The 26,920-nt window shown below is 38.9% G+C and overlaps 2 protein-coding genes across 8 annotated transcripts in view; one reads left to right on the top strand and one right to left on the bottom strand.

Annotated features, from left to right (window-relative positions):
* The window catches only part of ica1 (islet cell autoantigen 1), a 40,686-nt gene extending 36,744 nt beyond the window's left edge, over positions 1-3,942 (top strand). For 4 of the 5 annotated variants that reach the window (XM_061956370.2, XM_072913042.1, XM_061956377.1 and 1 more), the window contains 3 exons: positions 2,237-2,464; positions 3,376-3,450; positions 3,515-3,942. In XM_061956370.2, coding sequence (XP_061812354.1) covers positions 2,237-2,464; positions 3,376-3,450; positions 3,515-3,636 — 425 coding nt within the window. In that variant the 3' untranslated portion in view covers positions 3,637-3,942. Of the gene's footprint in view, positions 1-2,228; positions 2,465-3,375; positions 3,451-3,514 lie in introns of those variants that run through there. The other variant, XR_012050378.1, reaches the window with a different exon arrangement.
* Positions 3,943-4,233: 291 nt separating this feature from the next.
* Positions 4,234-26,920, bottom strand: part of glcci1b (glucocorticoid induced 1b) — an 85,135-nt gene continuing 62,448 nt past the window's right edge. For 2 of the 3 annotated variants that reach the window (XM_061956350.2, XM_061956332.2), the window contains exons 4-10: positions 23,701-23,790; positions 17,601-17,720; positions 15,332-15,457; positions 12,730-12,919; positions 9,992-10,112; positions 6,979-7,271; positions 4,234-4,848 (exon numbers count right to left, since the gene is read on the bottom strand). In XM_061956350.2, the coding sequence (XP_061812334.1) occupies positions 4,826-4,848; positions 6,979-7,271; positions 9,992-10,112; positions 12,730-12,919; positions 15,332-15,457; positions 17,601-17,720; positions 23,701-23,790 (963 nt within the window). In that variant the 3' untranslated portion in view covers positions 4,234-4,825. The remainder of the gene's footprint in view (positions 4,849-6,978; positions 7,272-9,991; positions 10,113-12,729; positions 12,920-15,331; positions 15,458-17,600; positions 17,721-23,700; positions 23,791-26,920) is intronic. The other variant, XM_061956342.2, reaches the window with a different exon arrangement.

Below are 26,920 nucleotides of genomic sequence, written 5' to 3' on the forward strand. Positions count from 1 at the left end.
AGACTTGACAGCCATCGTAGCAGATTCAATCTCTTTATTAAGCAGAGGTATGAAAAGATTCAAAAGAGCTGGCGTCAAAGTGCGCTGCTAACTGCGAAAGCTAAAAAACACAGCTCCGTTGAAACCCTTGATGACGTCACTAGGCAACAGGCCCCGCCTTTTAAAAGCACAGACGCTGCACACTGTGCCCTTATATTACACATCTCTCAAATTCATATGCCAGATATTTAAAGTTGTTTTTTTAATATAACATAAATTACTTTCCCTACTTTACATTTATTAAAGAGTAGTTCCGTTAGTAACTCATTACTTTTTTAGTAAAGTAACGAGTAACTATAATTACCGTATTTTTCGGAGTATAAGTCGCACCGGCTGAAAATGCATAATAAAGTAGGAAAAAAACATATAAGTCGCATTTTTGGGGGAAATTTATTTGATAAAAAGAATAGACATTTGAAAGGCAATTTAAAATAAATAAAGAATAGTGAACAACAGGCTGAATAAGTGTACGTTATATGAGGCATAAATAACCAACTGAGAACGTGCCTGGTATGTTAACAGAACATATTATGGTAAGAGTCATTCAAATAACTAGAACATATAGAACATGCTATACGTTTACCAAACAATCTGTCACTCCTAATCGCTAAATCCCATGAAATCTTATACGTCTAGTCTCTTACGTGAATGAGCTAAATAATATTATTTGATATTTTACAGAAATGTGTTAATCATTTCACACATAAGTCGCTCCTGAGTATAAGTCGCACCCCTGGCCAAACTATGAAAAAAAACTGCGACTTATAGTCCGAAAAATACAGTAATTACTTTTTTAAAGTATTATTCAGAACACTGGTCATAATAAATGTTTAGTTTACTTGTTCCAAAGATTTTAAGGAGATAGACTGCAAACATGGGCTCATATTCTGTTCGTGGTTAGTTATTTTTAAGTTTTCAAACAAAGGCTAGGCTTTAAAAATAATATTGGATTAGATTTATGCAGTGCTTTTCTAGACACTAATACAATTATTTCAGAGTAGACAATGCTTTTTTCAGGAACGAAATCCCCAGGAAAACATTTAGTGCTTTAGTGCAGTGTTTTTCAACCTTTTTTGAGCCAAGGCACATTTTTTGCGTTGAAAAAATCCAGAGGCACACCACCAGCAGAAATCATTATAAAACGAAACTCAGTTGACAGTAAAAAGTTGTTGTCGCAATTGTTGGATATGACTTTAAACCATAACCAAGCATGCATCAATATAGCTCTTGTCTCAAAGTAGGTGTACTGTCACCACCTGTCACATCACCCCCTGACTTATTTTGATTTTTTTGCTGTTTTCCTGTGTGTAGTATTTTAGTTCTTGTCTAGCGCTCCTATTTTGGTGGCTTTTTCCTCTTTTTTTTGGTATTTTCCTGTAGCAGTTTCGTGTCTTTCTTTGAGCGATATTTCCCACATCTACTTTGTTTTAGCAATCAAGAATATTTCAGTTGTTTTTATCCTTCTTTGTGGGGACATTGTTGTTTGTCATGTCATGTTCGGATGTGCTTTGTGGACGCCATTTTTGCTCCACAGTAAGTCTTTGCTGTCGTCCAGCATTGTGTTTTTGTTTACTTTGTAGCCAGTTCAGTTTTTGTTTTGTTCTGCATAGTCCTCCGTAAGCTTCAATGCCTTTTCATAGGGGCACTCACCTTTTGTATATTTTTGGTTTAAGCATTAGACACCTTTTTACCTGCACACTGCCTCCCGTATATATCTACAAAGCAATTAGCTACCTGCTGCCACCTACTGATATGGAAGAGTATTACACGGTCACATCATTTGCAGACTATAATTATTGGTTTGCAAAAAATATTTTTAACCCAAATAGGTGAAATTAGATAATCTCCCACGGCACACCAGACTGTATCTCACGGCACACTAGTGTGCCGCAGCACAGTGGTTGAAAAACACTGCTTTAGTGAATGCGGACATTGATCTTGCTATCTGTTGCATGCATGTTACCAGCTCTAATTGTAGGAACTATGGGACTTAGGGTGTGGAGTTATATCATATCAGAATTTCAGAATTTAACCAGCCCTACCAAAACCATACACCTTGTTCAAACCCTGACCCGAGTAAGGATACAGTTTTTGTTATAAACACAAAGTCAAAATGACCTCGTATTAACGTGAAATATTTCATTTATATCCAATTCAGTCTACTGGCTTCCACTGTTGATGTTGTGTAGTTTTTCAGGAGATGCTGACTCGGCGACGGAGGAGAAAGACAGCCTTGCCTTGCTGGAGGAGATCCTGGGAGGGATTTCGGTGCATGATGGCGACTTCTCGCAGGAATGGAGGCAAGCCTTCGGAGAGGAGGCGGAGGTGACGGACACCGCCTCTTCTACGCCAATGGATGCTCCGTCCCTGTTCCTACCATCTCAGCTGTTGGACCAGCACAACCTGCAGTCTGCTGGCTTCTCAGGTAGAAATGACAACTTGTTCACTTCTGATACAATACCAGAGTATTGTCCGATACTAATCCTAATCCGATACGATATCAGCAGATGTCTTTAGTACATACTCGTATTATTTTGTAGTGTGGAATGTTAGAAGAGGTTTGATCAAGTGAAATTAGTCAAAGTTTAAGGCATAAAAGCACATACCTTTTATTTTGTAGTGTGGAATGTTAGAAATGGTTTGATCAGGTGAAATTAGTCAATGGTGAAAACACTTACCTCATGAAAGATTTATGCTTTTGAAGTAGAGCTTTAATTTGTGTTCTGTTGACACCCAGTAACCACAATAATTCAATTAAGGGCATGAATTATTGAATTGACTAAATAAGTAAAGTTAATAAAATAAGTCAATTGAATGGTGCGGACACGTTTGTTACTGGATACACACTTCTGCCTTGGAGACTGAATCTAAGTAATATTCAACTGTAATTATTTGATACTTGTTTATATTGACATGTTTTTGACTTTAGAATTAAGTGCACTTATTACGTTTTGTCTAGCTTGTGTGCTTGGCTGTTATGTATCTGCTACCAGTTGGTGGCCTTTAGCCTACCATGTGTTCCTTTGGTAAATGACTTGACTAAAATACCAACCATGTGTGCCTGTTTTATTTAGATGTTGACTTGTATCGGAGCTTAAATCCAAGATTTTAGTTATTATTCAATACTTAATAATAATAATAACTGGGATTTATATAGCGCTTTTCTAAGTACCCAAAGTCGCTTTACATGTGGAACCAATCATTCACACCTGGTGGTTGACTACTGGCTACTTGTTTTGATATTGTACCAATATCGGTTCTGGACACTCCTTGTGGAAAGACAAAGCTCCTAAAGATCGATTATTTAGGATAAATGTTTGTATGAATTGTTTGCAGATTGGAATGTCCCACAGTCTGTCACCACGGTGACAGAAGACTCGCATGGAGCCAGTCAGAAAAGAGCATTTCAAGGTGAGAACGTTAGCATCACTTAGCGTTCGTAAGCAACGTCAACCTGTTTCTCCTGGTTCTGCAGAGACAGGCGGGACAACCAAAGACCTCTCGGCGTGGTTCAACTTGTTTGCAGACCTGGACCCCCTTGCCAACCCAGACGCAGTGGGCAAAAGTGACGCCGAGCACACACTTCATAACGCCTAGCTCCTCTCTGGCCTCCTCCCTGGAATGATACATTCTGTCACTTCCACAAGACCACAATCCTTCGCATGAGTTCCACTCACCTGTGGCTGCAGGTAACCACCTCAACAAACTGAGGACTCCATTTGTAGTCATCGTCTGTCTCCCAGCATGGTTACTTCAGCATATCGCCCCCTTGTGGACAGGGTTTTGTTTTCACGCTATTTTAAGACTATTTTGCTGTAACTTTTACGGACAACATGCTTGGTTTATTTCATGCACACGTGTTGCCTCAGGGTGCTTTTATAAGTAAATATTTATTGTACTTGCTATTTTTTTAAACTGCTTTTATTGACTTGAATCTACCGCCCGAAAGCAGCTGAGATAGGCTCCAGCATTACAGTAGAACATGGATGGATGGCATTTAATAACAACCTGTTATACACGTGAAATGAAAAATACAAAACGATATTGGCATTGTTTCTCAAATAGTGTCCTCCGCTCTAATTAAATGAGCAAATGACTAATTTGTGTTAGTATGCAAATATCACCAAAAGGGACTGTTTTTTTTTTTGTCTTTATTGAAAAAACACACAGGATGAACATACAAGTGCACACTACACGGGGGAAGTGTTGCTGCATGCACACAATGAGCACATCAGCGATTTAAATTGTGTGTCGTGGAATGCCTGGCATACATTATTGGTCATAGTTGTGCTTGTATGCGCACGTAGACGTACACACCCAAACCTCAGTGGTTCTTTTTGTGCACACCTTTGATTGTTTCAGATTGCAAATGAACAACAACAAAAGGATTATGTCCAAGTAAGTGCTTTAACCTGGTTTACCGATTAGCACCTCTGCTCCAAACATGACCCCCGCCGATTATTTTTACGTTTGCTTTGGTACATTCTCAACCTGTCACTTTGGGAGGGCGGGGCTTGTGTACAACATGACCTATGGAATGTGTCGTAGCACCTAAAAGCTTAAAAAAAAAAAAAAAAACAGGTTCTACGATGAGTCTGCTGATGTGATTCGTATCAAACTGCGCTTCAAAAATGGCAACGGTCCAAACAAGAACATTCCACACCAACCTGAGTCGTTTTGTTCCGCTAAAAAGACCGCCGCGAAGCAGGAAGGTGGAGTCTTCTCCCCCCCACCCACCATATCAGTCTTTTGGTCTCTCGCTAAGAAAACTTGCAGATTGTGGCGATCATGCGGGAAGGCAAAGTGTGGCTGCAACACACGACAGACAGTACAAGGCGGTCCTGACGCCATCCCATAATGTACAAGATTTGTTACACGTTAGTCCGCTGCACTAACAGGAAGTGTTAATTAGGGATGATGTTCGTTAAGAAATAATTGATATCGAATCCCCTTATCGAACTGGTTCCTTATGGAATCCAGATAGGAGTTCCAAAAGCCATACATGTTATATGACACGCTGTTTTTATGGAGGAAAAGCGGACGTGACTGAGGACAGCATGCGGCTGTTATAGGGTGAAGGTTTCGGGTGAGAGAGGACGCCAAAGGCACGCCCCCAGTGAGCATATAGTGCTGCTATGTGCGTTGTAAATAAAAAAAAATTGCCGACAAACACATCACCAACATGGATGCTCACTTTCGACATCCCGGTGACGCACACTGTGGAGAAGAAGGGGACCAGCACGGTAGCAAATTCATACGCACAACGGGGCAAGAGAAGTCGGCTTTTACTGTTGTGCTAGCTTGCTAGACAACGAGACTGACGTTGAAAATGAGGAGAGGGAATCTGGCAGAGGTGGGTAGTAACGCGCTACATTTACTCTGTTACATCTACTTGAGTAACTTTTGAGACCAATTGTACTTCTAAGAGTAGTTTTAATGCAACATACTTTTACTTGAGTATATTTATAGAGAAGAAACGCTACTTTTACTCCGCTCCATTTATCTACATTCAGTTCGCTACTCGCTACTAATTTTTATCGCTGTTAATGCACGCTTTTATGTTTTGGTTTGTCAGACAGACCTTCAAAGTAGGATCTATCGCATGCCTGCATTTCACCAATCAAATACAGTTAGTTACTGGTGACGTTTGACTCTGTTTCACCAATCAAACAGAGCCAGGCGGTCACCTGATTAACAAGCTTAGGCTTACATGAACTCAACGTCAAATTTGAGGAAGCACATCGCGGTAAGTAACGTTACTAGATATTTTGGCTGTCACCGTAGGCTGATGTTAGCTTCCCTGCTATGAATCGTGTGGGGACATTTATTAACGTACTGCAGCCTCATAGACACACACACACATGCATACATAGAAACACCAATCTGTGTGTTGCCAGGTGCAGCCCACACCTATCAGTTTATGATTTGCGTAAATACTAACTTGTTATTTTCCTTTGTAATCTCTGCCTACTGAGCCTATGGTGCTGTTAAATTATTGTTGCTCAATTTGCCTTATTTTTTTTTAATGTTAATGTATTATTATTTAATATATATTATTGTTTTAGTTGCTTAAGAGATATTTCTGGCTCTGAATTTGCTCATTGCTATTTTTATGTTTTTGTGCATTATTTGTTGCCGTCATTAAAATAACAGGTTACTCATCACTACTCATCATCTTACATACTTTTTACTTTTACTCAAGTAAATATTTGGGTGACTACTCCTTACTTTTACTTGAGTAATAAATCTCTAAAGTAACAGTACTCTTACTTGAGTACAATTTCTGGCCCATCTCTGGAATCTGGCGTGTTTGATGGAGAACTTGCCCAGCTGTTCATTTTGGACACAGAAGATGATTGATACAAAAAATAATGTGAGTACATTGATAAATACTTCAATAAAGTACAACCCAACTCAGCTTTGCTCCTGCTGCCTTTTTAAAACAGCGTCCATGCATGCTTGCGTATGTTTTAAGATAGCGTATGTTTATTTTTGGCCTGAGCCCAAAAATACGCTGCGCCTTATTTATGCGTTAAAAACAGAAATAGCACCCGTAACTGACACGACACGGCGCCTTTTAATACGGTGCGCCCTATGGTCGCGAAAATACGGTATAGTGGCTTTGATAACGGGAACCGGTTCTCAAAAAGGGATTCGAATCCATGGCATCGGTTCTTCTTATCGAACATCATCCCATCATCATAAGATAGTTGTTGCTTCTGCTGACAAACTTTAAACCCCATTAAAAACAAAGCAAAATATATTTGTGGTAAAATGAGTCAGACATGGGGGTCCAGGACCTAGAACCTCTCTTGCAGGATACCAGAGCGAGAGCTTGGGCACCCCCTGCTGGCTAAACGTAAGACTAACTGAGTGCAAGCTTGTGTTTTTGTTTTTTTTTGTTTCGTTTTTTCAAAGCCTTATTGGTCTTTTAAATACCTGAGGACACACTGGTGAGGACGAGTTGCCCCGAGCCGTCCTTTCCCGTCTCGACTCCCGGGCTTTGCCGAACGGCGTCTGTTTCTCTGACAGCGGAGGGCAGAGGCGGCGGGGCGGGGGTCACCTGAGCGTCGTTGGCGTGGAGGCCGTGGCCGACGGAGGCGCAGGACACGGGGGAGAAAAGGGAGGAGCAGAGCAGCTTGACGGGGCAGAAGGCGGAGCCTCGCGGGATGAAGTTGACCTTGTTTTTGTCGGGACACGAGAAGAGAGGGAAGCCTTTGGATTGGCCCGACCTAAAAGACAGCATTACATGGGTCAATATTTTAGGTGCACCGGCACAATCCGATGACATGAACCTAAAATAAAGCAATCACTCTAACAGCTGTTCCTAATATTTGGGTAAATAAAAATACAGTAGTTTTCATGTGCCCCACGTTTCATGTAATGTTTTTCCAATGAAAATTTGCCCCCGTTTTCATATCCTATCGCAGGTGTTGTGCGGCTAAACATTACATGTAACAAAGAATTCACTTTTTGGTGACTCCGACTTGGTAAATTTTTCTTTTAAGTACAACTGCAAAATAATCCACTATGGGGCCAAAAACAGTTGTGAGTACCAAATATTATTGAATTAAAAAACAAAAACAAAGGTGGCGTCCAAATAGCTCTCCCTTCCCATCCGACCTCTACGGCATGGGTGTCTAAAGTTTTGGGCCCGCAGCTTGTTTTAGTTTGAATATTTGTATTAACTTAAAGGCCTACTGAAACCCACGCAGTCTGATAGTTTATACATCAATGATGAAATCTTAACATTGCAACACATGCCAATACGCTTAGCTTACTAAAGTGCAATTTTAAATTTTGCGCGAAATATCCTGCTGAAAACATCTCGGTATGATGACGTCAGCACGTGACGTCACGGATTGTAGAGGATATTTTGGGACAGCATGGTGGCCAGCTATTAAGTCGTCTGTTTTCATCGCAAAATTCCACAGTATTCTGGACATCTGTGTTGGTGAATCTTTTGCAATTTGTTCAATGAACAATGGAGACAGCAAAGAAGAAAGCTGTAGGTGGGAAGCGGTGTATTGCGGCCGACTGCAGCAACACAAACACAGCCGGTGTTTAATTGTTTACATTTGCGGAAGATGACAGTCAAGCTTTACCATTGGCCTGTGGAGAACTGGGACAACAGAGACTCTTACCAGGAGGACTTTGAGTTGGATACGCAGACACGGTACTGTGAGTACGCATGCAGCTGCGGCTTCCAAACATTTGATCGCTTGCCCGTACGTGCGTGCCGCGATGTGCATGTCATGTACATAACTTTGGGGACTTTGGGGAAATATATGTGCTGTATGAACTTTGGGGAGGTGAACGGTACTTTGGGCTGTGGGATTAAGTGTGTTGTGCAGGTGTTTGAGTTGTATTGGCGGGTTATATGGACGGGAGGGGGGAGGTGTTTGTTATGCAGGATTAATTTGTGGCATATTAAATATAAGCCTGGTTGTGTTGTGGCTAATAGAGTATATATATGTCTTGTGTTTATTTACTGTTTTAGTCATTCCCAGCTGAATATCAGGTCCCACCCGCCTCTCACAGCATCTTCCCTATCTGAATCGCTCCCACTGCACTCTAGTCCTTCACTCTCACTTTCCTCATCCACGAATCTTCCATCCTCGCTCAAATTAATGGGGAAATCGTCCCTTTCTCGGTCCGAATCGCTCTCACTGCTGGTGGCCATGATTGTAAACAATGTGAAGATGCGAGGAGCTCCACAACCTGTGACGTCACGCGCATATCGTCTGCTACTTCCGGTACAGGCAAGACTTTTTTATCAGCGACCAAAAGTTGCGAACTTTATCGTCGATGTTCTCTACTAAATCCTTTCAGCAAAAATATGGCAATATCGCGAAATGATCAAGTATGACACATAGAATGGACCTGCTATCCCCGTTTAAATAAGAAAATCGCATTTCCATAGGCTTTTAAAAATGTAGGTACCGTACATTTGGACAATCGACAACATTCTTGTTGGGAACATTTTTCAACCTGAGGTAGTTCCAAAAAGAAGCTTCACAAATCTAATTGTATTGTTAAAATAGATTAGAAGGGCAAAATAAATTGTGTGATTAATCAGCATACATCTATGATTAATGCTATATTTTTTGGTGATTAATCGCATGAGTTGACTTTGAGAGCCCAAGCTATATTACACTCATTTCCTGTGTCACCTATAACACAAAGCTAACTTAGCATGTATCGACGTACACTGGTTTGTTTTTAGCATCTTTAATGTACAAAATGTATCAAAACGGCCCACCACATCCTTTTATTTTTATGAAATTGGCCCTCATTGGAATAAGTTTAGAGAACCCTGCCCTCCGCCATCTTTGCCAACAAGACTGTTCAATAAAAGGTCAAAGTGATGTTAAATGTTCATTTATCAGAAATATGTATTTCACTTTGTTTTCTGCATGTAAAACTACAGAATTGGATTATTTCCTTAAGGAAAAATTATATTGGTTTTCATGCAATTTGGTAATCGTTGAACCTTTTAAAAAGGTATTACTATCAAAGACTGAGGTACGACTGCACTTGAGATCTCAAAATGAACCACAAATGGTATCTTTCTTCACCTTGAATTAGGCCTGGGCGATAAATTGATTTTACCGATAATTTCTAGGGGTTTTTTTTGTTGCAGAAGATTTAAAAAAAATACAAGAATCAATCTTTTTCCTTCTCTTGGAAGATTTTATTTTTATATTTTGAATTAAGTTACGTTTTCTTTTGTCATTAATGCAACCCGGCTAACTTTATGTGACATTGTGGTCGCCAAATGTTTGATGCAGGGTTTGAAGCCTTGGATTGCTTTTTTAAATTGTCCAAGTGTACCTAATAAAGGGTCCTATATATTTTTTTAAATTATATATAGTCAACAACTGCAAATATGGGTGAAAATGCGAAATTGTGAGTATATCAAAAATAATAACAAATAAAAGCAGGTACTTACACCATCTCCTCAAACACTTTAACCTTCTCACAGCCCTCTGGTGGCTCTCGTTTGAACATGTAGCTGTTGTTGGGCTTGGGCGAGGTGGCAAACTTTGGGAGGGGAGAACTACACACGCCGTCTGCAAGCACATCAGGTTAAAGTACATTATAGTACAATACATGACCTAGTAGCAAACACCAGGTTAAAGTACATTATAGTAAAATACATGACCTAGTAGCGAACACCAGGTTAAAGTACATTATAGTTGTAGCAAACACCATAATTGTACATTATTGTACAATACATTATTGTACAATACATGACGTAGTAGCAAACACCAGGTTAAAGTACATTATTGTACAATACATGACGTAGTAGCATACACCAGCTTAAAGTACATTATTATACAATACATGACATAGTAGCAAACACCAGGTTAAAGTACATTATAGTACAATACATGACCTAGTAGCGAACACCAGGTTAAAGTACATTATAGTACAATACATGACCTAGTAGCGAACACCAGGTTAAAGTACATTATAGTAAAATACATGACCTAGTAGCGAACACCATAATTATAGTTGTAGCAAACACCATAATTGTACATTATTGTACAATACATTATTGTACAATACATGACGTAGTAGCAAACACCAGGTTAAAGTACATTATAGTACAATACATGACCTACTAGCGAACACCAGGTTAAAGTACATTATTGCATACACCAGCTTAAAGTACATTATTATACAATACATGACATAGTAGCAAACACCAGGTTAAAGTACATTATAGTAGTAGTAAACACCATAATTGTACATTATTGTACAATACATGACGTAGTAGCAAACACCAGCTTAAAGTACATTATTATACAATACATGACATAGTAGCAAACACCAGGTTAAGTACATTATAGTTGGTGAAGCACCAGATTAAAGTACATTATAGTACAATACATGGCATAGTAGCAAACACCAAATTAAAGTACATTATAGTACAATACATGGCATAGTAGCAAACACCAAATTAAAGTACATTACATGACGTAGTAGCAAACACCAGGTTAAAGTACATTATAGTACAATACATTATGTAGTAACAAACACCAAATTAAAGTACATAGTAGTACACAGTACATGACGTAGTAGCAAACACCAGATTAGAATACAATACTTGACATAGTAGAACACACAATCTTGAAGTGAAGTTAGGCCTGGGCAATATATCGTTTTATTGATAAACTTTTTTTTTTTTTTTTTGCTGACGATTTAAAAAATACCTTTCTTTTACATCCGGCATACTTTTTTCCCCCCATGAGCCACGCCCCCCTTACTTCTTTAGCGGAGATTCAAAACATGGCTCATGCTAACGAGAGCGAGATGTTTGTTCCAAAGAACAGAAAAGTGCGGCAACAGGTGTGGAACAAATGACTGCACGCTGCAAAGTTGGTTTTAAAAAAGGCAGCAGCAAGAACATCTTCCTGCATCTGAAACAGAAGCCTCCAGCCGAGTGCTGGAAATGCAACCCTGCGAGCCGAACAAGACCGCAACAACAAACTCTGGATAAAATGCATCTTACTGTGGTGGGATCATTTACAGCAGGTAAGTATGATGCACAATGCCATCACTAAAGCCGTCACACTGCAAAGATGTGTGAATGAAAAAGTCTGCCTTTATCCACTTACTGAAACTATTATATAGTGTTATCAATCTTTTACTTGATTATTATTATTATTGCATACAATGTATAATACTACATTTGCATTCACAGAAGTATTTTATTCAAGACAGAAGTTTTACGTTTTCACGTTAATCTCAATGTTGGAGATTATTATTTATTTGCATGCAATGTGCAGTAGAAGTATTTTATTCAAGCAGAAGTATTGCTTCCCAGAGGAAGCTCTTAATTTAGTTCTCTGAAAATGATTCCATAAAAGTACAAATCTACATCTGATCTAAAAAGAACAACTTTATTCAAATTTGAATTTGCTAAGAGTACGATGCGGTGTCATTTCAAACTAAAAGAAAAACGTGTTTTCAATTATCTCTGTCATTTGTATTTAGAGAGTTCTTTAAACAGTAGGGGAAAAAATCTGCTAAATCATAAATCGAATTTTTTGTGGAAAAATTGGAGATTTTATTTGTAGCCCTTATTTCCCAGGTCTAATTATACCGTATTTTTCGGACTATAAGTCGCAGTTTTTTTCATAGTTTGGCCGGGGGTGCGACTTATACTCAGGAGCGACTTGTGTGAAATTATTAACACATTACCGTAAAATATCAAATAATATTATTTAGCTCATTCACGTAAGAGACTAGACGTATAAGATTTCATGGGATTTAGTGATTAGGAGTGACAGATTGTTTGGTAAACGTATAGCATGTTCTATATGTTATAGTTATTTGAATGACTCTTACCATAATATGTTACGTTAACATACCAGGCACGTTCTCAGTTGGTTATTTATGCCTCATATAACGTACACTTATTCAGCCTGTTGTTCACTATTCTTTATTTATTTTAAATTGCCTTTCAAATGTCTATTCTTGGTGTTGGGTTTTATCAAATAAATTTCCCCAAAAAATGTGACTTATACTCCAGTGCGACTTATACATGTTTTTTTCCTTCTTTATTATGCATTTTCGGCTGGTGCGAACTTATAGTCCGAAAAATACGGTAGTACAATACATGACAAAGTACAACACAGCACATTATAATTAGTCAAATAAATAGCATGTCATGGCGCTTACCTTTGTCTACTTCCTCCGTGGAGGAGGGGCTTCCGTCAGGGGAGAGCAGGTGTTCGGGGCTAAGGGGGTGGGGCGATGGGCTGGACTCGCCGCTGGAGGGTGCCTGCGTGTCGGTGTCGCGTGTCTCCCCGCTGTGGCTGTAGCGATGGACGGGGAAAGGGGCACGCCGTCCATCAGCGGCATCCATGGCCTGTCAAGAAAAGGTGCAGCCGTTACAACACACCAGTGGATGGCGCTCTGAGTGACTGGCACATGTAACTACAGTAGATCAGTGTTTATTAACTCATTGTTTGGCAGCGAGCACACCTTAGAGGGCCGCCAAAAAATGTCTGTTTCCCAGCTGTGGACCGTATGGGCAGTGGCGGTACTCAGTTGTTATAAACTGTTCCACCACAAACAGAAGAAGCCTGAAGTCATAGTCAGAGAAGTTTCTTAAGCGCAAAATTTATAACCAAAATAGTGAAGCTGTATTTTCATTTTCATTTTAATTATATTGACAGATAAGTTAAGAAACATGTTAATTTAGTAAACATTTTTAGCACAGCATAATTTTATTTTTCGCTCTTTTTTTCCTATTAGTAAACCAAGTAATAGGAAAAAATGTACTGTAATTGTTGAATATATTTAAAATCAAGAGTAAGATTTCTTCAACATATGAGTATGCCCCTGACCCCTCTGTAGTAAGTTGGGCCCTGAGGTCAAAAAGGTTAAGAACAGGGGTCTCAAACTCAATTTACCCGGGGAGCCGCTGGAGGCAGAGTTTTGGTCAGGCTGGGCCGCATCAATGTATCCTCATTTTTATTTTTTTCAGCACAAAATAAGATTAAACAAGTAAATAAATCAGTCATAAATTAATACAAAAATATATGTGGTGTTTATTGTGTGAGGAAACGCAAATACAAAAATAATGACCCTACAATTGGTCCAGGTTATCGGGGACTGTTATTGCTGACGGACAGGTGTCGCTATGTGACTGCAGACTACATTAGGCTGAGTTCCCCCCTTTTTTTTTTATCCTGCCGCGTATGGATCACTTTGATTTATTTTGTCAGGGACAGACAAACATACATATCATTTCCTGCTTGGCAGCAACCTGAAACATTTTTGGGGGGAAGCGTTGCGAACGCACCGCGCTGGGACAAATTGTCCACGTGTGCCCAATAGAAACGAGGCAGCCAGCCAGACACGAGAGAAAACTCTCCATTCACTGCAAAAACTAAAATCTAAGTAAGATTAAATATCTCAAATATAGGTGATATTTGCGTATTTTGTGTCTGATAATTCTTCTCACTAAGCAGATTTTATGTTAGATTGTTTTACTTGTTTTAAGGGTTTTGGTCCTAAATGATCTCAGTAAGATATTACAGCTTGTAGCTGAGATTTTATGACCTATATTGAGTAAAACATGCTTGAAACTAGAATATCAACTGTGGCAAAGCTGTGTCATCAACACTACTTTTTTAAAGTAATAATTTCTTACTTCAAGCATGAAAAAGAAAATCATATCATTATGTCAAGATAATGGCACTAGCATTTACTTAATTTATGAATATTTTTCAACATATTGAGCAAAAAGGTCTACCGTATTTTTCGGACTATGTGTCGCAGTTTTTTTCATAGTTTGGCCGGGGGTGCGACTTATGTGTGAAATGATTAACACATTCCTGTAAAATATCAAATAATATTATTTAGCTCATTCACGTAAGAGACTAGACGTATAAGATTTCATGGGATTTAGCGATTAGGAGTGACAGATTATTTGGTAAACGTATAGCATGTTCTATATGTTATAGTTATTTGAATGACTCTTACCATAATATGTTACGTTAACATACCAGGCACGTTCTCAGTTGGTTATTTATGCCTCATATAACGTACATTTATTCAGCCTGTTGTTCACTATTCTTTATTTATTTTAAATTGCCTTTCAAATGTCTATTCTTGGTGTTAGGTTTTATCAAATAAATTTCCCCAAAAAATGCGACTTATACTCCAGTGCGACTTATATATGTTTTTTTCCCTTCTTTATTGTGCATTTTCGGCAGGTGCGACTTACACTCCGGTGCGACTTATACTCCGAAAAATACGGTAATTGTTTCCCTACCAAGAAAAGTGCACTTGGTGTTATTAGTGAGAATATACTTATTTTAAGGTATTTTTGGGTTCATTGAGGTTAGCTAATTTTACTTGTTTTGGAAAGTCTTGACAAGGCAAATTTTCTTGTTATATTGCCAGATAATTTAGCTCAGTTCAAATAAAATACCCCTAATTTTTGTATTTTGTTTTCTTGTTTTTGAACACTGACTTTTTGCAGTGTTGAAACGCTGCTGTATATATTTCAGCTCCGCACACAACACTGTAATGTGCCATTCATGTAAAACTTTCATATTTAGGAGGGGGCCACAAAATATCCCTGCACTAAATCCCTGCTATTTTGGAGCTTATTTTTGAAAACGCCAATGACGAAAAAAACGGATGCACCCATAAAAACCCCTAAAAATATATATTTTGGATACTTCAAACACATGCATTAGAAAAAGCATTTATAGGCGGGGACTGACTTTACTTGAGTTGTACTGACTTGAGTTAAGTGAGGTGTTACCTGTATGCTGTGCTCCCAGTCCTCTCTGATGAAGACGTTTTCCAGCTCGTGGTTGATGCCCTCCACGCTGCTCGGTACGCGACATATCAGCGTCTTTGGCAGCGGTGTGGATGAGGACCCTTTGTGCTGCAAGGACATATAGAAGTCAATATAATCTTACTTTAGCACGCACGCACGCACGCACGCACGCACGCACGCACAAAATTGTGGCCTATCCGGTTTCAGGAGCTATTTCATGGGTGGAGGCTTTCACCTTAAATATAAATTACTCTGTCAGATTAAATGTCAGAGAACACAAAAGCGGGCCAGATTGTAATCCAGTCAGCAGCTCACACTTTGTTTGGTGATCAGCACTTTCCCGTGCTGTCAGCCAATCACGGCACACCTTGACACATACTGGAACACACGCGTCCACACACGCACACAGAAGCAACAAGAACTTCAACATCAAGTGTAATGTTTTTCCCACCTTTACCTTCTGAAATATTCTTCTTCTATTAGCTTTATTAACATTTTAGATTGACCAAAGCGAATGTTCTTGATTTTATTATTAACATTCTAACTCCAAAATAGTATTTGACTAATCATTGTATACATACTGTACACTTAAGAATGGGTACCGAATCCAGTACTTTTTCGACACAGACCAAATTACGGCGGTCCTACCGTGCCATGTTTCAGTACCTGGGTTGCGTGTGACGTCATTCCCGTTTACAGACTCTGACTTCGCACTTTGCCGTTCACACCAGCAAAATGTGAGCGGACTCAGGTCAGACCTTGTCAACTGGCGGCCCCCGGGGCATCTCCGGCCCGCCAAAGCTTTTCATTTGGTCCGCTGAACATCACCCAAATAGGCTTGGGGTTGCTTTTATGTATGCAGTACTCCTTGAAACTGTGGTCCTCTTTATTGTGTAGTTTAATAGCCCTGCTATTATTTACTTATTATTTATTTGCAATTTTCAATGCCGACAAAGTAATTGACTCAAAAAACGCTCCCACTTCCACTTTTCCAAAAATGCGCTAGCTTGATGTCAATATACAACAGCTTTGCTATTGACATGTTACTGATTAGCATTAGCGATTTTACACGATAATGTCAAAACCTTGAAATGTATTCATGAAAACTAAGATTCAGGTTACAACCAAACAGCTGGCGCTTCACAAGTACAATACCTACACTATTAACACTTTGTAGGGCGCAACAGATAGCAACTACTGATTTGACCGTCAAGCTAATGTCTTGAACTTGCAACTACAATTAAAAAAATGTAGTCATACTTGCAAATGAGACTCAGAAAAGAGATAATGAAGCAATATATAAAGAACTGGACAGCAGTTATCATAATTAGCCGGTTTTTAAATGTTGCAAAAAAAAAAAAATCTTTTACTATCAAAAATAATTAATATTTATTCACACACACCAAATTAGTATTGGTTCAAAAGTGAACTGTACCTATCCCTTTGCACACTAGTACTTGACAGAGCTACTACTATAACTCTTAGGGTCAAAAATCCCCCAGATTGTGGTGTTTTTGTGGATATAAAATAGGCTCTAAGTTTATCAAATTGTGAAAAGAAGAAATAAATATTGTGTGAATGTGTTAAATATTGAGATCAAAGAGGCTTTGAAGACAACAAAAATATAAATAAATATGCAGTATGTTGAACTCTGCTCTTGTTTTATATTTCAATACAATGTTTGTGTTTACTAAATGACTTCCTATATATCACATAAAATATCATATTAAACTCTTTGTTTTTTTAATTTATTTGTATCATTATTTTCTATTTTATTTATTGCTAATATTACTACTATTATCTCCATGTTATGTTTATTATTGTATTCATGTATTATTAAAATTTTATTTTTTACATATATTTTATAATATGTTATATACTATTTTTTAGATGGCGTTAATTTTAGTAATTTTTCAGTGTGGACGTCAAACGTGGCGTTTGTCCTCAATCCTCAGTGCCATGCCATGTTCTGTCATTGTCAATAGTGTACATGTGTTTGTTTTCTCGTCTTCTTTCTTTTTTTGTGTAAAGCACTTTGTGTTGTCACTTCCCTGTGTATGAAAAGTGCAATGTAAATAACATTTGATTTGATTTAAATATATCCTGTATATTGTGCAGATGAACATATAATGATTTTCATGTTTAAAGTAGAGTGCTACTGTAATTGTGCCTAAGTATACCCGTTGATGTGTATTTGTGTACTTTAGGTAGGACTATAAAACATCAACGTTAATTTCAAACAATAACTGACCTGTGAGGTACACTGGCCGCCGTGTTGTACGTGTAGCGTGGCGGAGGTGGCGTCACGCTCTTTGCTCTGCCGGCTGACTTGTTTGCTTCGCTGAAGCTGCAGTCTCAACTTGGCGATCTGCTGGAAGAAAAGCAGCATGGATGAGGTGACTAGAATGATGTGCAGGAAAAAGATGACAAGTTTGGATGCAATAACAATGACTTCATCATCGAGACAGTTGTTTGCGCTTATTGATCAGCAATACGACTAATTACCCCAATACTTCCAATACTTTCATACTTGTACTGCCATCAGTCAGCAATCACGTCCGATGATGAACTGAGTTAACTCATGGAGGAGGTGGTGTGGGGGGTGTACAGACAGGATGGCCTTTGTGGTCCTGAGAGACGTGCTTGTACTATGCAGACAAAGGTGTGGTCTTCACTGCTGCCACTACAAAGAACTTCTCAGAGGATGACCCCCTCGAACACTTTGAATGCAGAGCGACACGTTCGCGAGGGGGATGTCAAAATGCTGGCCAACCTCCGTGTCAAGCAAACGATGACAAAAAGGAGATGTTGTTTGACTGTATGTGTGGTTTGGTGCTGCATTTAAATGCAATCTCGTTTTACAATATAATTGATTTTAAATTGAAAAAAGTTTTTTTCTGCCATTTTACTCAATGACTTATACGACACTTTCTCCTCGCTGCCCAGGCCAGTGAAGCCAACTTGCCCGTGCTGGCAACTTGCGGGAGAGGTGATGTCATTAATTAGTTGACTTTTCTTCATTGCGTACATAAATACAGTGGAGCGAGCATAACATGTTTTTGACTTGACAGATTTTGTCTTTTTATTAACTTCTCTTAAAAGGGGAACTGCACTTTTTGGGGAATTTTGCCTACAATTTACAATCCTTATGTATAAAACCCAAAACCAGTGAAGTTGGCACGTTGTGTAAATTGTAAATAAAAACAGAAAACAATGATTTGCAAATCCTTTTAAACCTATATTCAATTGAAAGACAAGATACTTAACGTTTGAACTGGTCCATCCATCCATCCATTTTCTACCGCTTATTCCCTTCGGGGTCGCGGGGGCGCTGGAGCCTATCTCAGCTACAATCGGGCGGAAGGCGGGGCACACCCTGGACAAGTCGCCACCTCATCACAGGGCCAACACAGATAGACAGACAACATTCACACTCACATTCACACACTAGGGCCAATTTAGTGTTGCCAATCAACCTATCCCCAGGTGCATGTCTTTGGAGGTGGGAGGAAGCCGGAGTACCCGGAGGGAACCCACGCAGTCACGGGGAGAACATGCAAACTCCACACAGAAAGATCCCGAGGCCGGGATTGAACTCACGACTACTCAGGACCTTCGTATTGTGAGGCAGACACACTAACCCTTCTGCCACCGTTTGAACTGGTAAACTTTGTTATTTTTTGCAAATATTAGCTAATTTGGAATTTGATGCCTGCAACATGTTTCAAAAAAGCTGGCACAAGTGGCAAAAGACTGAGAAAGTAAAAGAATGCTCATCAAACACTTACTTGGAACATTCCACAGGTGAACAGATTAATTGGGAACAGATGGGTGCCATGATTGGGTATAAAAGCAGCTTCCTTGAAATGCTCAGTCATTCACAAACAAGGATGGGGCGAGGGTCACCACTTTGTCAACAAATGCCTGAGCAAATTGTCGAACGATTGTCTCAACGAGCTATTGCAAGGAATTTGGGGATTTCACCATCTACGGTCCGTAATATTATCAAAAGGTTCAGAGAATCTGGAGAAATCACTGCACATAAGCGGCAATGCCAAAAACAGACATTGAATGCCTGTGACTTTCGATCCCGCAGGCGGTACTGCATCAAAAAGCGACATCAGTGTGTAAAGGATATCACCACATGGGCTAAGAAACACTTCAGAAAACCACTGTCAGTAACTACAGTTTGTCGCTACATCTGTAAGTGCAAGTAAAACTCTACTATGCAAAGCGAAAGCCATTTATCAACAACACCCAGAAACGCCACCGGCTTCGCTGGGCCCGAACCCATCTAAGATGGACTGATGCAAAGTGAAAAAGTGTTCTGTGGTCTGACGAGTCCACATTTGAAATTGTTTTTGGAAACTGTGGACGTCGTGTCCTCCGGACCAAAGAGGAAAAGAACCACCCGCACTGAAAGTTCAAAAACCAGTATCTGTGGTGGTATGGGGGTGTATTATAATAATAATAATAATGGATTAGATTTTATATCACGCTTTTCTATTATTAGATACTCAAACTATTGCCCAATGCATGGGTAACTTAGACATCTGCTGAATGCTGAAAGGTACATGCAGGTTTTGGAGCAACATATGTTGCCATCCAAGCAACGTCTTTTTCATGGACCCCCCTGCTTATTTCAGCAAGAAAATGCCAAGCCACATTCTGCACGTGTTACAACAGCGTGGCTCCGTAGTAAAAGAGTGCGGGTACTAGACTGGCCTGCCTGTAGTCCAGACCTGTCTCCCATTGAAAATGTGTGGTGCATTATGAAGCATAAAATACGACAACGGAGACCCCGGACTGTTGAACAACTTAAGCTGTACATCAAGCAAGAATGGGAACGAATTCCACCTGAAAAGCTTCCAAAATTGGTCTCAGTTCCCAAACGTTTACTGAGTGTTAAAAGGAAAGGCCATGTAACACAGTGGTAAAAATGCCCCTGTGACAACTTTTTTGCAATATGTTGCTGCCATTAAATTCTAAGTTAATGATTATTTGCAAAAAAAAATAAGTTTCTCAGTTCAAACATTAAATACCTTGTCTCTGCAGTGAATTAAATTGAATATAAGTTGTAAAATGTAAAAAAAAATGTTTATGTCGTTCATTTGTATTATACAGCAAATACGGAATGCAAACAATGCTAACAATGCACCCCATGGGAGTAATCTATTGCCCACATAAAGCCCTCTAAAAAAACATCTAAAACACGCCAACAATAACCCATTTACTTTTCGTGGCCTGCATATATAAGTATTAGCGATATTGTTAATATAAGCGCTAACGCCAAATAACTACTTTTAACAATGCCGTGACAACAGAAAGGTAACTGGTTTATGCCTTTATTGACATACTGAGCCAGTGAGCTGCTGCATCGCTTCTGAGTTGGTCAAAGTTAATTGTTGATCATAAATTATGCCTCTCACTTGTATAGTAGATGGTTGTGGCCTTAAACCGAGAAGTTGGTCAACTTTCACGTGTAACTGAGATCCAGAGACTGCGAGAAAGACACAAGACGACGCTTGTTTGCGCCCTCCCCTGCGCAAGAATTATGATTAATTCTTCATCCATCAATCATCATCCCAGTGAGAGCAGACATTGTACAGTAAGTGCTTGTTTTTATTATGTTCGTAGTTTGTATTTCTTGTTTAGCACTTTGCAATAGTGCTACTTGCTGGACCTGTTTATTACCCAGCTTTTAAAACTTGTAGATCATCCTTCTTATATTCAGATATAAATCCTTCTTATATTCATTATATAAATCATCGGCTGCCCCCTCCCCTCCCTGAAGGATTTACACAACTCCCGTTGCCTCAACAGAGCAAAAAGCATTACCAAGGACAGCACACACCCTGGCTTCCACCTGTTCGACCTGCTACCATCGGGCAGGCGCTACAGAGCCAGAACAAACACCATCTTGAACTCTAACTTATAATAATAATTCACCCCTATACAATATTCTACCCTATTACCCTTCGAGTGAAATACGTCCGACACTGATTGTTATTTATTACTCCGGTACTCTTGTCTTGTTCTGTATATTGTGCATTATTTTGTATTTCTACAGTGTTTTGTATATTGTACAGGATTGCTTATTATTTTTATTGGATAGTAGTCTGTTTATTTCAATTGTTAGTTTTTCCTTTATTACCTCTTGTGTAATTTATTTTTACCCCATATTTGTTCCCACTACCGCACCTTAAGTTGGAGTCCTTAATCTCGTTATATGCAGATATAATGACAATAAAGTCCATTCTATTCTATTCTTCTAAAACAATTTAAGGTCCTAGATCATGGGTGTCAAACTCTGGCCCGCGGGCCAAATTTGGCCCACCGTGTAATTTCATTTGGCCCTTGAGGCAATATCAAATTAACATTAGAGTTGGCCCGCCAGTGGCACCGCATTCACCGCTAATACTCATACTTGCCAATATTATGTGACTGGGCCGGCACGCTGTTTGTAGAGGTTGTAGAGGACGTTGAAGGCAGCAGGCTCGAGGATGCAGTTTTATCTGGTTCAACCAGATAAAACTGCATCCTCGAGCCTGCTGTCCTGTGCCCCTTCTGAAAAATCTCCCGGGGCAACCATTCTCCCGAATTTCTCTCGACATTATTGGGGGCGTGCCTTAAAGGCACTGCCTTCAACGTCCTCTACAACCAGCGTGCCGGCCCAGTCACATAATATGTGCGGCTTTTACACACACACAAGTGAATGCAACGCATACTTGGTCAACAGCCATACAGGTCACACTGAGGGTGGCCGTATAAACAACTTTAACACTGTTACAAATATGCGCCACACTGTGAACCCACACCAAACAAGAATGACAAACACATTTCGGGAGAACATCCGCACCGTGACACAACATAAACACAACAGAACAAATACCCAGAACCCCTTGCAGCACTAACTCTTCCGGGACGCTACAATATACACCCCCGCTACCCCCCAACCCCACCCACCAAGTTAATTTTGATATTTACCTCAGAAGGCTGCAAATAGAAAAGAGGCACTACATTTTATTTGAATTTTATTTAATATACCATTGATGTTTTTTCGTTAGTTTTTTTAAAGTTGATTTTGCACTATTAAGTTATATAAGTGTTGCTTGTTCCATATTCAGCGTTAAAGCAAATCAATGTAGCAAACTGAGCAATAATTAACGTTTTATTTATGCATATTCTCTTGCTACTTGCCTGTGGAAAAAGTTTATTTTGATATATACTTCTTTTTTTTCTCTTTCTATCCCCTTCTGCTCCGGCCCGGCTGCACTAAATGATAATATAAATACATTTAATAAAGTCAAATACAAATAAGGCAACCAGAGAAGTATCCTACACTTCTCTTTTGTAAAGTAAATCTGAACAGCCGACATGGGCATCTACATCAACTATATGATTTGCCTGAGAAGCTGGACAGGACAAAAAAAAAAAAATAATAATAATAATAATAATAATATTTTGATATATATACCTCAGAAGGCTGAAAATATAATTTTATTTGATATGCCATTGATGTTTTTTTAATTATTATTATTATTATTATTATTTGAAACTCGATTTTGCACGTCACTATAAAGTTATACAAGCCTTGCTTGTTCAATATTCAATGCAAAACGTGTTTGGGTCCCTATTAAAAGGTTCATTTGTTCAACCTTGGCCCGCGGTATTGTTCAGTTTTAAATTTTGGCCCACTCTGTATTAGAGTTTGACATCCCTGTCCTAGATAATCATTTCTTCCAAAGTAGTCATTGTTGGAACTCATATGGTGTGCAATGATTAGTGATAGCGAATGTTGTGATTTGCTTAAAATGAGGAAAAAATACGTACATTTTTAACGTTATGATTGTGCCTATGTAATGTAGGTTATACATTACATATAACCTACAGTGTGTATATGAAACAATGATTGAGTGCTTTATAGGCAAAATAGAGCTGACTTTTGTTAACGTTTCTAGGATCCATAAAAAATAAAAACATGTGTTCTTGTTTTACATAAGGATTGTGAATGTTACACAACATTCCCCAAAAAGTGCAGTTCCCTTTAAAAGGCGGCGCATCTGTACAAACGTTAAACAACAGCAATGATGGAATACAATGGTAAAGTCAAGGGAAAAGGAAGAGATAGACTACATTTAAATTTAGACTGTGGTGGAGAGCTAATAGCTCCAAGTGGTCGGCACATAAGCCAGACTACATACAAGTGGGTTGATGTGAGACCAAAACCTCAAAAATGACAAAAACATGTGTTGGAAGCAGTCGTGCGAGTGTTGGCTTCATTGTCTATCAGCCAGGGAAAAATAACGTTGGAAAGTTAAGACGTGTGTGTGTGTGTGTGCTGTGTCTACCTCCTTGAGGTGGTCGGCGCTGCCCCAGGAGCCCGACCTTTGGTGTGGACTTCCCTGTTCTGCCCCCTCGTCCATCCAGAGACAGGGAGTCTGAAAACACAAATGTCACACATCATTTTCAACACATTATCCACATCAAAACTTAGTCACGAGTACAGGCAACAAATTAATCACAAAAATCCAGGCTGCAAAAAGTCATAAAGCCAGGCCAGTAGTTGGCGACATTACTTTGAGAAACACTACACACCTGCACACCAACTGACTAAAGTACTCATGTACACTGAACACTTCACTTTGAATGACCTTTTTACAAACACTTGAGATGACATTAATGGTTTGAAGATTTGTTTGTTTAATTAGTATCATATTATCTAAACATAAATTAGATAATACTTAGATAACTCAGTAACAACTTGTGTCGCAATGCTATTATTTAATTAAACAAAGAAGCAATTTAATATGGAATCATTGGTTGCAGGTTCGATCCTTAGTCCCCCTGTGAACATGTCAAGTATCCTTGAGCAAGATACTGCACTCCCAGTCGGTAAATGTGCTAAGTTTCACATCGCTACAGGTACGGTCCATTTTCCATTCTTGTATGAGCTCAAACAAAAACAAGTAATTAAAGCCATTTTAAGAGAAATGTCTTGTTTGTTGCTTTGGTCTAATTTAAATAATTGCGTATTCATTTAAATTAATCCACAAATAAATCAGTAACAACAGCAAAACTTAACACGTTTGCCATTTACAGACCAAATTACTAAACGTGTCCACTTTAAGACACACTTGCTTGTGTTTTTAGGCTACAAAAGGACCGCAACGGATATTAGAGGTTTTCATTTAAGCCTGTACGGTGAACTAAAGAGTGCACTTGATGTTTATTCAAATAAAAATGGAGGGTGTTCTTGTTAAAGGGGAACTGCACTTTTTTTTTGAAATTTTGCCTATCATTCACAATCATTATGTGAGACAAGAACACTTATTTTTCTTTATTATGCATTCTAAATAGTAAATAAACACTAGCAAAAGTCAGCTAACAATGGAGCCAATGGGAGTCGCTCTAGTCTGCATATAAAGCGCTCTAAAAATAATCCAAACACCATCAACATTTTATGTACGTGTTGTTAATACATTACATATGTACACATGTAATGTATTAACAGACATAATCATAATAACATGTAATATTTCAAACATATGGCGGCGCATTAATATCACAAGGTTCCACCATTTCCCTTCAACAATAACAAATGTACCTGACCATTACAGACTTCGTGAGAGAAAACTACAACAACTTTGGGACAAATTGTGATCCAGAACCTTCTTTTTTTATATATATAAGAAGAATGATCTACAAGTTTTAGAAGCTGAGTGCTAAACAGATGAAGCTGTAGTACAGCAGTATTGCTAAATGCTACACAAGATATACAAACAACGAATGTTAAACAATCACCTACTAACCTTGTAGCATTCAATACTTTGATTGAACACTATGAGTCTTATAGCCAACAATCAATCGATCAAAGTTTATTTATATAGCCCTTAATCACAAGTGTCTCAAAGGGCTGCACAAGCCACAACGACATCCTCAGATCAGATCCCACATCAGGGCAAGAAAAAACTAAACCCAATGGGCACAATGAAAAACCTCGGAGGGGACCGGTGCAGTTGATGTCGAGTGGATCTAGTAAATAATGTGACAAATTGGAAGGCACCAAACGCGCTGCATTAAAGATGTTCTTTATTTTCTCAAACTGGACAAGATAATGGATAGTTGTTCTGTAAAGTTTCATGAACTGTGGGGTGACTTAATTAACACTTGCCCTATTGAAACACAATTGAAACGTGGGTGGTTGATGAGCCTTTTGTTGGTCGTTGTATTTCTCTAGGGCCATTCAGGAATACAGCCGTCTGTGGTTTTATGTTAATATCTGTCTGTGGGTTGTTTTTTTTTATTGTTTTTTTGGGGGGGGGTTTAGTCATTATAATATTTTTTTATTGTTTGGGGGGGGGGGGGGGGGGGGGGGGTGTACAGCATTTTGATGCATTTTAGGCTACTCTTGTAAAACATAGGTGTCTAAAACCCAATAATCAAAAAACAATCGCTTACTGTTCAATGTTTGCTCTCACTAGGATGCCGACTGATGGTATGTTCTAGGACTGGGCGATATATCGATATATTTTTAAACAAGATATGAATTAAGAAAATATATTGTAATATCGATATAATTTATTTCACATTAAAATGACCAAACACCGATTTTTTGTTGTGTTCCTTGCTCTTCCCCGCTCCCCTCCATGAGCTACTAAACTCCTCCCCTTCCTTCCAAGACGTGCTTGCACATATAAGAACATCCATGATTGGTTGGTTGTTTACTATGATGAGTCGCGGTTGGTTGAAATTAGGCCAATCAGAGGCAACACAGGGCGAGTCATGGAACCAGGAAGGAAAATCACAACAGACATCCCAAATGACGACAAGAAATTTGCAGAAGAGAAGAGGGAATTGTCAAGCGGGCGATTTATATATTAAAAAACTAGTGGAAGATGGGAGAGGGATTCTCTTCTTTAGATTTTTCTTTTAGCAATGTAGACGACGTCCAGGAAACCCACAATGTGTCTATTTGGCCACATTTGGACAAAGGTATGCGTCTGGTTAAAACATTCATTTGAATTGTTTACCATCTAAGCCCAAATCAAAACTGGAAGAGGTGGAATACACATTTAGGAACACACATGATTTTGGCAGACATGTGACGACTTTTGCTACAGTATAGCCTGTCTAAATGCTACATTTCATTTTCATTGGTGTTTTACAACAAGACAGTAGCTGACATTTTCTTCATTATTTGTACTCTTTATATTTCAACATTGAATAGTTGAATCATTTTGAAACAAACAACAAGATCATAGTCGCACAATTAAGTCAAGTCATTTACTTGGCGCTGACCACAGACATGTGGTCTAGTAGGACCACAAAACCGTACATGTGTCACAGTCCATTACATAATCGACTGGGAATTAAAAAGTGCCTGCCTGCAAATTTATTTTTTATCTGAGTTTGATACATTTTGTATTATTTGCACAGCTATGTTATTTATTTTATGTAGAAAGAATATTTTTTTATTTTATTAATTTTATGTAATTCTGTGCTACTTAAGCAGATTATTTTCTGTGCTGTTAATACCCATCTTGAGTAACTGGGTTAATAAAAGTGCCA

The sequence above is a fragment of the Nerophis lumbriciformis genome, linkage group LG04, assembly GCF_033978685.3.
Source record: "Nerophis lumbriciformis linkage group LG04, RoL_Nlum_v2.1, whole genome shotgun sequence".
In the NCBI taxonomy this organism is placed as follows: domain Eukaryota; kingdom Metazoa; phylum Chordata; class Actinopteri; order Syngnathiformes; family Syngnathidae; genus Nerophis; species Nerophis lumbriciformis.